Here is an 11776-nt window from a genome sequence, read left to right as displayed (position 1 = left end):
ATTTTAGTGCAAAAAGAAGCACAAAAAATATTACAAAAATCTTAACATATGATTAATTCTTTATATGTAAATTACTTACAAAAATAAACTAAAATATTCCTTAAGAAACTATACTAACAACGCAAAATTCTTTGAGGTTAAAGCAATTAAAAACTTAGAATTAGCTAAAAGGGTAAATAGAAAATTACTTGAGAGATGGGATTGAGGTTGCCATAAATTGGTATTCGGGGGAATAAAACACTATAGGACGAGAATAAATTAAAGATTAAAAAAAAGGAAAGAAAATTGTAGAATGAGAAAGTCCAAGAGGAATCGATCCTTTGTCCTTGGATAAGTAAAACAACCATCTAACTAGTGCACCACTTATCCTTGTAGTGAATGGGTTCCTAAGAATTATATTAGACCATTTCTGTAAATTATATACATGAAAAAATTAATTTGTCGGAAGACCATGGGTTCATCGGAGCCCAAATTTATAGGGTGGATCCACCCCTGTGTAAGCTATAATGTGTTCTGTTAAATTATTATGTTAAAATATACTTGACCCATTCAATCAAATTAAAAAGAAAAACAAAGAAACATTTGACTGGCCCATTCTCTTTGATGGACAAAGTTTGGAGGGGAGAAATTCAAAAATAGCCAAATTTATAACTGGTCGTTCAAAAATAGCGCAGTTTCAAAAGTAATCGAAATTTAGCCACTTTTCATGTAAAGATAAATCTGAGCAAAAACACAGTTCAAAACCCAGAAAATATGCCAGTATATTATACTGGAGTTCCAGCATAAATATGCTTGAACTCCAGTATATTATACTGGAGTTCCAAGATAAGTATGTTGGAACTCCAGCATTCCAGCATAAGTACACTAGAACTCCAGCATAATATACTTGAGTTCCAGCAAGTATAATTGTCCAGTATAATATACTGGAGTTTGGAGCACCGGTACTCCAATCTCCAGTATATTATACTCGAGTCAGCAAAGTATACCGGTCCAGCATAATATGCTGGAGTTCATACACAGGTGCACCGAACTCCAGTATATTATGCTAGACCGGTCTCTGTTGCAGCAAAATAGGGGCTATTTTTCATTGACTTCTTAAACGTTGACTATTTTTGAATGACCAGTCCGAAAACTAGCTATACCGTGCTATTTTTACAGTTTAGAGTTAAATACGACATGCTTCTAACTCGATAACAACCATTGGATTTTGTTTTAATTTATACAGTGGCAACTAACATTTGCACCAAAAAATTAATTATGCAAATACCATTGTACCTGGATTCAGTGTACGAGAATGAATTAGGGAATTATATCATGGATTTTATTAATGCGATCGAGCTGTTTTTTTTTTTTTTTTTTTGACGAGGCAAAGGAAATTAAATTGGCTTCCTGGTATGCTATGAAAGTACAAGAGCATATATATAAGTCGAGCTGACTAGTTAAACACAATTTAACTGGGATTCAACTTGCAGGTTAATGGTGAAAAAAAAAAAGAATTATTGTCTAGTAGTAGTTTTAACTTCATCACAGCCACTTAAACGTAAAGTTCTCTAATCCCATTAAACTAAAGTCTCGGTTAATCTTTATCTTCTCTTCTTTCACTATTTATGAGTTGACTTGCACCTAAAAAGTAACAAAAAGAAAAGACCTTGTTGGTTTTGAGTTTGAGTATGAATGCAATCTCCAAATTAATGGTTGTCAACCTTGGTTACATTTTTTAGAGAGCTTGACCTAGTACATGCGGTCAAAGAAGAGCAAATAACTAATATAGTATACAAATCCAATATCCAATATTCCTTGGAAATTAATAAACAAATACAGTACGGGACATATTTTTTATTCAACGAATAGTTGCTTGACGAGCTGAGTTCAGTAATATTGACCAAGACTCCAAGAGGCTCAGTATAAAGTCAAATTCTTGAAAGTGAAGAAAAAAGAGTTTATCAAATGTTTGTAAGAGCAATAAATGATCAGACAAAACAAACAGTCAAATACAGTAGAGCAAAGTCATCTTAAGAGGAGTGGAAATGATTGATGATCGCTAGTCAAGGACTTGGAAATTTTAATTAGTACAACTTAATTATAATGAAGGAATTGAGAAAAAAAAAACTGAAGAAGGTGATCTCTTGAATTTTGAAATATACCAAATAATTGATGTCAATTGTCAAGTCCACTTGGGTTAACAGATGTTTTGGGTAGAAATTATGGATACATATTAGATATGACTGCAGTAGTTTACAATCTTGTGTCAAGTTTCTCTCTACATGATAATGTGATGAAATAATTCTATAATGTTCATTAATCAAAATCCCATCTCTCTCTTTATATATATATGCTCCCTCCATTTACTTTTACTTGTCCGCTATTGGTGACCACTCCCTTTCCGCTCCGAAGAAGAAGATTTGGATCTTTCAATCTTACGTTGTGAAGTATATAACCTATGTTAGGTCCATAAGATACCACAACTTTTGGTGTTGTATGATTCACCTCCGAATAATGAGTAGGTAGTTCGATCCTTTTTATTTTGATCTTTTTAGTAAATGGACGGGGGGATGCGGAGCAATAGGTCGAATTATATAAAGAAAAGTTGTAAACTATAAGATTTCTTGTTCGAGTAGGAAGATTTCGGTTTTTCTCGTTCCTTCTCTTTGATAAGAATAGGGATTTGAAATGATATAAATTCCTCTTTGCACACCCCTTAAGAAATAATAAATAAAGTGAATAATTTACCATGATACCGATATTAATTGATGTATAGTTTTAATGGATTTGGAAAATAATTTGGAATGAGTAATTAATGCTAAGGGAAAAAGAGAAAAAATAAATAATTTTTTTCTTGATATGTAAAGTGACAAGTAAAAATAAAAATTTATTTTTAGAATATTTGAGGAAAGAGTATATATTTATGAGAGAGAGACGTAAAGACGGGGCAAAAGCATTTGAACAAGTCCCATAGAGATATTGAGGATCTCTAAACCAAACGTTAAAAATTCCAACATTCATGTCTCTGTCTGTGACTACTGACTAGCTCTGTTTGTTTTAAGTGCCAATATAAAGAGACGTCACCCCTTTTTTGGGGTAGACACTTTCTCCTGAGTCGTCTCTCTTCTTCACAGGGGATAAATAATTATCAGGCCACAAACCTTAAAAAGATTAATAATACTACTTAATTATTAGTACAAGTAATACTATACTTTCCTAAAATCGATCCTTAATTAAAGAGGAAGAAATTTATACGACAACAGAGAGAAATTAAATGGGAAACTGTTTGGCACAGCCCGTAGAGAATCATCCAAGTTCTGTCAAGCTTTCTAGTCCTCCAGCAGGTAAATATATTATATGTACCTTTTTGTTTTGCCCTTTATTGCGTCTCATCAAATTTTATCACGCATTTAATTATTTAATTATGTTATATCTCAACAGTACTTGCGCCAACATGCAAGAAACCACCTAGTACGCATACCATCAGTAGCAGTAGCACCAAAGATAATATCATCGGAGAACTAGAGGAATTAGAAGCGACGACGACGAGTGGGAAGATAGTGACTCCCAATTTGAAAGTGTTCAGTTTAGCTGAACTGAAGAGCGCGACGAGGAATTTTAGACCAGATACGATGTTGGGGGAAGGAGGTTTTGGTAGGGTTTTCAAAGGTTGGATTGATGAGAAAACATTAGCTCCTTCTCGAGTTGGTGTAGGAATGGCTGTTGCTGTCAAAAAATCCAATCCTGATAGCGAGCAAGGTCTCAAGGAATGGCAGGTTAATTAACTTTTCTACCTTTTTATTTCTTGTTCCCTCGATCTCCATGCATTTCTTCTTCAGCAAAAGCATCGCTCTTTCTATTCAATCGATCTCAAGTTATATACATTAACAACGTTAAGAATTTTAATAGTAATGAATTTTTCTTGTGTTGTTATTGCTGGTTGCTTCCTGTTTAGCATTTCTTAAGCCCATGATCTATCGAAAACAGTTTCTCTACCTTCACAAGGTAAGAGTAAGGTCTGTGTACATATTATCTTCCCCAGATCCCACTTATGAGTTTGTTATTGTTATTGTTGTTGGATTATAGCAAGTCATTACAGTTTTCTCGTGTTATCATATTTGATTTGTGTTATGAAGAAATACTTGTTATAAATTGTAACTTATATATTGGTTTCATAGCTACATTTTTACCTGTCCAAAAGGTAGCGGTCTAGCTACCCTGGGCGGATTTTTAGTGTCGGTTACTGGTAAATCCAGATATCTGAATCAGATAGATATAAAACTGCTTTTAATGTACCAATGGGTCAGTATGAATGGAATGTTATGCCATTTGGTTTAAAAAATGCACCTTCAGAATTTCAAAAAATTATGAATGATATTTCCCTTCCTTATACGGATCTCACAATTGTTTATATTGATGATATTCTAGTATTTTCAAAAAATATAGAATCTAAGGCGGAGTTAAAATTTCAAGTTTTTAGGTTCTAAATTTTAGAATGACAACTTCAAATACTAATAACTGGGTCTTAAATTTTATATTTGTAAATTTTTAATAAATTTTTTAACACAAATATACAGTTTGAGCAAAAGTTACTGAATTCGGTCGAACTGGTTACCGAACTTCTAGCTCCGCCTCTGGTGTCACACATGATTTCACGTGAACTCAATATTTGATTTTAAACTCAATTATTATTATATATTAATTTAAAATTATCTTATGAATACATAAACTTCAAATTCTAAAGTTGCCTTTGTGATTGAGTGGTCATGTATTTAAGCAAATTTAGAGCTGAAGATAATATAGCTGATTATTTCAAAGATCCACCTCCACATATATGAACTTTAATTATTTCTATCTCCCTATGAATTTTCAAAGATAATGACTATAAAAGTATATGTGGGGTATATACTGCAGGCAGAAGTAAAGTTTTTGGGAAAATTTAGTCATCCGAATTTAGTAAAACTCATCGGATATTGTTGCTGTGAAGAAAAGGAATTCCTTCTTGTATATGAACACATGCAGAAAGGAAGCTTAGAACGTCACCTTTTCAGAAGTAAGTTCCAAATTATTATTTCATATAAAATCACAGAGTAAAAAAGAAAAAGAAAAAAGAAATAGCTTGCCTTGATTATTTTTGGTTTATTAAAATAGTGAAACACTATCGTGGGATACACGTCTTAAAATAGTGATTGGAGCAGCTAGAGGTCTTACTTTCTTGCACACAACAGAGAAGCAAGTCATCTATCGTGATTTTAAAGCTTCCAACATTTTATTAGATGAGGTTATTTCTCATCTTTTTTACTTTTTCCAATCTGTACTAGACATAAATAACTGCTGATATTTAAATAAAAATGTAATTGCAAATTGTAAATTTGTCTAAGACAGGATTACAATGCGAAGCTTTCTGATTTTGGATTGGCTAAGTTGGGTCCAATAAACGGTAACTCACATGTGAGCACAAGGGTCGTTGGCACTTATGGTTATGCAGCTCCAGAGTACGTGGCCAGTGGTAAGACATCATAACCTCAAATTTAACCGCAGTTTTTTTTAAAAAATAATTATGGTGTCCGAGTCCGTTTTTGCTTTAAACTAATTTCACAATATATCTGCTATGTTTTATGAGTACAAATATCGTAAAATTCTGTCCACCAAAACTTAGAAAATTAATAAGAAATTATCTAATATCTTTTAACTCTATTAAGATCACAGTAATTATTGCTTTCCCCTATGCCTTTTACCTCTGAGGATGTGGGAGCAATTTTAACCACTCTACCAAAATGGCAAAAAGAAAGTCATCTAATTCGACCAATATGTGATAGTTAGGAGTACATAGCTATGTTTTCAATAGCCTGTTTTTTCAAAGTTGAACTGTTTGGCCAAGCTTTTGGAAGAAAAAAAAGTGCTTTTGAGGAGAAGCAGAAATAGTTTTGGAGAAATAGAAAAAAGTAACTTCTTACCAAAAGTACTTTTGGAAAACATATTTTTAAAAAAATTACTTCTCAAAATAAGCTAATTTTTGCAGCTACCAAACAGACTAAGAAAGAAGAAGAGAAGTACCTTCTGTAAATAAATAAAGATGTAAGTACTAATTTACACCTTCATGCTATTGGTCGTCGTAGTTTGAAAATTCAACATGACTACTAATTAACACTCCCCAAAAAATGGAAAGATAATATTGAAACATTCGACAATTGACTTGTATATAACTATTCAAATATAGTGAATTTGATTATTCGAAAAAAAAAAGGAATTTGATGACTTCTCTTTATTAATTTAGGGAGATGAATTAATATTATATGTAAATTAATATTGGCGGGTTAAAGATAGTATACTAGGTTTCTAACGCTGACGTCATCACATTCTCATCTTATAGTCTTTTGTCATTTCTTCAGATGGCCATGGTCCTATTGCTTATTGTCCCTTTCTGTACCTTCTTTTTATTTCATTTTATTGGCATTTTCTTCCTATTCTATTGTACCTTTTAAATCACGGTCTAAAATTTTTTTGTGAGAAAACCGAAAATCTTATGAGAAAAAGTTAGACATGAGTCTAACGTTGTTCGGAGGGGTAATTTCCAAGGGCTGTATTTATATTCTCTATGTGTTGTGATTCTCTTGTGCACGCCCATTAATAAAGGATAGTTTTTAACTATTTTACCCTTATTAAATATTTTCTCAATTTATGTGTCATCTCCATCAATGACATTATCCATATTTTTACTAAATGTGAATGCAATTGATTTGCTTTATAGAATATATGAAGAGACACCTAGGATAAAATTAATTGAACTTGATTGTGATCGACTTCGTCAGATTCTTTTTCATAAACGAACGGCAATTCCAAGTTCAAAGCATTCTGAATTAAAGTGTTTAAGATACAATGTAGGCTTCTTGGTATTTGAATAAAATTATCCATAAATAATGTGTTTTGTAGTCTTCTAAGATAATTAGTTATTAAGGGTAAAAAAAGAAAAATATAATTAATTTTGTTTTGAACTTTTAAAATGACAAATAATTTGAGATAACTACTTTTAGTAACCACGACTCAAGACGGAGGGAGGACTACTTTTTAAAATAAGAATAAAATATAAGCAATAGACAACGGTCATTTTCGTAACTCAGAACTTGTTTAGCCTGACGTTAATGGTCAATTATTTTGGGCAGGACATTTGTACGTGAACAGTGATGTGTACGGGTTTGGAGTGGTTTTGCTGGAGATAATTACGGGCCTTCGGGTACTGGATCTAACCAGGACCACTGGGCAACTCGATTTAGTAGATTGGGCCAAGCCTTTATTACCTGACAAGAGGAAGCCAAGGAAAATGATGGACTCAAAGATACAAGGACGTTATCCTATTAATGCTGCATTTCAAATAGCCCAACTCATATTACAATGCCTAGACTCTGATCCTAAAAATAGACCATCTATGGGACAAGTTTTAGAGTGTTTTAGAACAATGCAATGCCATCAAGATGAACAAAGCCGGGCATTCCAACGAGCATTGGCAACGTCAGTCAGGCGATCATCGGAACAATAGCTACCAATCTCAGCGAATGCTTCGTCACGTTGAGAAAACCGCTAGCGGCAATGTGATTGGCAGCAGAGCCCATCGTTCTCCGATCAACCGGACCTATTAAAATTTGAAAGGGAGCATAAGAGATGGGGAATGGACTCATCTCAGGGAATCGTATCAAAACATGTACGTGATCCAACAATTCTCTAAGGAGGCCCATTTAGTGGTCCAATTAGACATGTTGACATTTTATAGCGGTATTACAGCTGGATTATCCTGTTTTTTAGCCAAGGAGAGAAATTTAAAAATAGCCACATTTACAACTGGTCATTCAAAAATAGCCACAATTTCAAAAGTAATCGAAATTTTGCCACGTTCATGTAAAGATAAATTTGAGTGAAAACACTGTTCAAACCCTGGAAAATACGCCCGTATATTATGTAAGCACGTGATTTTTGCTTCACGGACAATCGCTCCAAAAGAAAATAAAAATAGTGACAAATGACTTGGCCGTACAATTTTTCGAGTTTTCCGTGACATGTGTTGTTAGTCATTTGTGGGTCTGTCCATTTTGCATTTAATCATTAATCAAACAAAATACAAAAAATATGTATGCATTTCTAGGTTGTGATTTAACCATGTTAAATTTTTCTTATATAGGTGTGTGAATAATTGTGTTAAGTATTGATTAATGGGTATTTCAAATTCATTTTTAATTTAGTTGTATTTCAAAAATTAGAAAACAAAATAAAAAGTGCAAGAAATCGGATTGGGCCCATGATATTTCAAATTCTGAAGGCCCAAAACCAGCCCAAGTCAGCCAACCCAAGACCCATCCACCGGTCGTCAAAACGACGTAGTTCGATACCAGGACTACGTCGTTTCAAGGGCGGCTCATCTCAGCCGTTCCAATCAATCCAATCCAACGGTCCAGGATCACTATCAGTAACCCGTTTCAAAACCCGACCCAGGAACCAATCCGAACCAACCCCCCAACCTAGGCCAAACGGTGTCGTTCCGTTCTAAGTAAAAGATCCTGGCCATCAATCTCGATGCATCCAACGGCCAGGATCTAATTACACTTTACGTATATAAACATAATTCATTACCCAGCCCCCCCTATACGAGCACCCCCATCCCGTCGTCCCCAAGCTCAAACCCAGACCTCCCATTAGAAACCCTAGCCGCCCCATCTCCCTCGCCATTAAAGCCGGCGGCATGGACGCCGGTGGCCACCTCCTGAACACCCTAGGACCACCTCACTGTCCTAAACATGGATCTGCTATCCATTTGCCTCGAATCACCTTCCTTCGTCTCAAATCTTCATTTGAAGATTTGAGTCGAACTCTGATCTATACCAAACCACCCCATCTTCATACCAGACACTCCCCTGGCCCTCCTCGTGACCAAACCAAACTTGGTTTGGTCCGAATCTACCCACAACTTCTAAAAAACCAGATCTGAAAATCCAAACCCTAGAACACATGGACCTGAGGAATCCGGCCAGTCTTGACAGGGGTCTGAGGTCTAATAGACCTTAACCAAGGTGTTCTCATGTGAGAACACCCTGGTTAAAGTTTGTTCGGCTTCAAATGGTCAAAGTTGAGTCAGTTTTGGGTCAGTTTGGTTTAAACATTTTTCGGTAAGTTTTTCTTTTCCTTTTTTGTTTATTCAACTGCCAATTAAGTCGTTAGCATGCTTTGTTGTATTTGTTTGTTATTTTCTGATAGTTTTCTTAATTTCTTCCATCTCTGTCAAAGACCTTTTTATTTGGTCGATTGTTTTCTGTGTATGATTTGAATGTATCCTGTGATAAGCATGTCCGATTAGGATAGTCGTCGCATAAATAACTTATATAGGTTCCCAGTGATCGACCAAAGTTGTCTGAAGCCCTTTAGGTCCATGTATGTGTTTGTTTATTTGAACGACTGATTATTACCTGTTATAATTAGTACAGTCGACTCGATAAACGTCATCGATTAGTTCTCTATAACTAATGGATCAAATAAGCTAAAAATTTCTCATGACTAAATGAACCATGTCACTGACTGAATGCTCGACATTGCCTGAGAGTAGCCTATAAACTGCATTACAAAACAGCTAAAAGATTCAGTCTAGGGCAGCTTCGATTTTAAATTTTTCAGAAGTCCAAAATAACCCATTATTGCAGAGGGTCAAGACAGTGATAACCAGGGTTCAACAGGGGTAGTCTGGGGTTTGAAAAGAACAAAAATGATTAGTTTAAATGAGCTGACAAGTAGGGTACTAATTTGGGATTAAACTAATACCAGTGGGGGACAAGACACAAGAGTATGGGGTTTAAAATGAATACTAAAATGAGCCCATAACTCTTGATTAAAGAATAAACCAGGCGTGGGGAACCAATGGCTGGCATCAAAAGATGTTTAAGCATGGGTTTAATGGGTATGGGCAGTCTGCAAGTGGGAGGATCCAGGCAGCTTAGCTGCACTGGGTCGTTTGGCTTATAAATAGGCCATTAGAGAACTTAAAAGGGGCTGGACTTTTTAGTCTTCAGAAAAGAGAAAACAAAGTGAAAATTTTCAGAATACTTTAACTAAACACTGCCCAAAACTGCACAAGGAACTAAGTTGGTTGAGTTGTTCTGGCCAAGTCAGTTATTCTAACTAGGGTCATTACTGTTCCGTTAAGAGAAGGCTGTGTGTTTTCTGCTGTGATTGCTACTGCACTGAGTTTTCTGTGTGCTGTGGATTGAGTTTTAGCCTTCTTGATTGTGGGAATTGTACTGGGTATTTGCTGAGCTTTGTGGTTATTGGGTCTTCTATTGCTGTTACATTTGGTATCTTGGGTTTTCGGTTGGTTCATTGCTCTTTTTCTGGGATTTGTCTGTCTGATGCTCAAGCACCTGTGGGCTACATAGTTGCTGCTGGTTGTGTTGCTGTGTTGTTGCTATCTGTTGTTGTTGTTGGTTACTTGTTGCTGATACTCTTTCTCTTCCTTTGCTTATTGTGCAAACATCCAGGCACACGACTAATACTGTCAATGTAACTTGAAGTTGAGTATGAATGCAAAGAGAGAAGAATTGAAGATTGTTTACTTTAAGCATAGATTGTTATATTAAATATCATGTAATGCATGATAGTTTACATTTTGTTTGGATACTGAAGGTAACTTGCACGCCTAGTAAATATCAATGTATGAGGATTGAATGTTAGTTGTATATGTATGCTGTTAGATAAATATTCCTAATGCAGTAGGTTGTATCCCAGACTTAGGTTTAAATTGTGTAACATACTCTTTAATGTAGGCCAAGCATGTAAACTATCCACTACTAGTATAGTTCTTCCCCTTCCGATAAATTGGCTCATATAACTGTTTAAACCATACTTTAAGACATAGAACACAGAGCTTGCAATCTCAACCTCACAAAGGTTGAGCCCAAGTCGAGCAAATCAAGCAGGCTCCCAGCGAAAAATAGTGGCCTAGGCCCAACCGCTACTGCTTGGTTTGGGATTTGGGCCCTTAATATTCGTTTGGCTGATTGTGTACGTGGTCGTGCTTCTGATTTTGCGCAAGTACTCAGAATTCTATTATAGATAACTTGCAAGCATGTAATTAATTAGGACTATCTACTGTTTTCGATTAGTAGAGACAAACGCGACAAGAAACGTAGTTGCTATAGGATACCCTTTTAAAATAAGAATGAGATGAGCCTCGACAAATAAATAAAAACGCGCAAGCTGCGGGGCCCTCGTTAAATGTATATTATCGAAGCATTCAGTTTCCAGGATGGGTCGTTTAGCAAATCTCACGGCCCTCCCAGAATAATAACGCGATAGTCTCTTTAAGCGCGTACTTAATAATGTTATCTCCTTAAACTCGGGTGCACATTTATGTGACCCAAATCCGAATCTCAACGGAATCGAAATGTGTCTCTAACCACGGGTACATTGATTGTAGCGTGGTCTGAGATGCATTTCCATGACGTTGCAAATTCTTTTCATAAGGAATGAGACGAGCCTCGACAAACAAAGATGTACAAAGTGCGGGGCCCTCTAAATGCATATGTATAAAAATACTTAGAATTCGGAACACGCCGTTTAGCGAATTTCATGGCTTTCCCCAAAAATAACAATACGCTAGTTGCTTTAAGCGCGCCTTTAATAGTTTATTTTCCTTAACTCGGGTGTACATTTATGTGACCCGAATCCAAATCTCAACCGAGTCGAGATATGTCAACAATCACGTGTACATTGATGTAACGTGATTCGAGGTATGTTTCCACGACGTTGCAATTCCTTG

General features: G+C 35.5%; 1 protein-coding gene across 2 annotated transcripts; it reads left to right on the top strand.

Annotated features, from left to right (window-relative positions):
• Nucleotides 1-3104: 3104 nt before the first annotated feature.
• LOC107792865 (putative serine/threonine-protein kinase PIX13) lies at nucleotides 3105-8001 on the top strand. Of its 2 annotated transcripts, XM_075249898.1 has the most exons (6): nucleotides 3105-3326; nucleotides 3424-3758; nucleotides 4897-5035; nucleotides 5169-5263; nucleotides 5368-5491; nucleotides 7146-8001. In XM_075249898.1, the coding sequence occupies exons 1-6, from the start codon at nucleotides 3257-3259 to the stop codon at nucleotides 7517-7519; spliced, it is 1137 nt and encodes a 378-aa protein (XP_075105999.1). In that variant the 5' UTR covers nucleotides 3105-3256; the 3' UTR covers nucleotides 7520-8001. The 2 variants fall into 2 exon arrangements, with proteins under 2 accessions (XP_075105999.1, XP_075106001.1); XM_075249900.1 differs by lacking the exons at nucleotides 4897-5035; nucleotides 5169-5263 and having other exon boundaries at nucleotides 7146-7999.
• The last annotated feature ends 3775 nt before the right edge of the window (nucleotides 8002-11776 follow it).

This window comes from Nicotiana tabacum, chromosome 1 (assembly GCF_000715075.1).
Source record: "Nicotiana tabacum cultivar K326 chromosome 1, ASM71507v2, whole genome shotgun sequence".
Classification (NCBI taxonomy): Eukaryota; Viridiplantae; Streptophyta; class Magnoliopsida; order Solanales; family Solanaceae; genus Nicotiana; species Nicotiana tabacum.
This window is presented reverse-complemented; position numbering and strand designations above follow the sequence as displayed.

Excerpts from the sequence above, each read along its gene's own strand:
- LOC107792865 (XM_075249898.1), top strand. The coding sequence starts at position 3,257 with ATGGGAAACTGTTTGGCACAGCCCGTAGAGAATCATCCAAGTTCTGTC. Across the intron at positions 5,036-5,168 it reads AGAACGTCACCTTTTCAGAA|TGATTGGAGCAGCTAGAGGT; the intron begins GTAAGTTCCAAA and ends GTCTTAAAATAG. Across the intron at positions 5,492-7,145 it reads TCCAGAGTACGTGGCCAGTG|GACATTTGTACGTGAACAGT; the intron begins GTAAGACATCAT and ends TATTTTGGGCAG.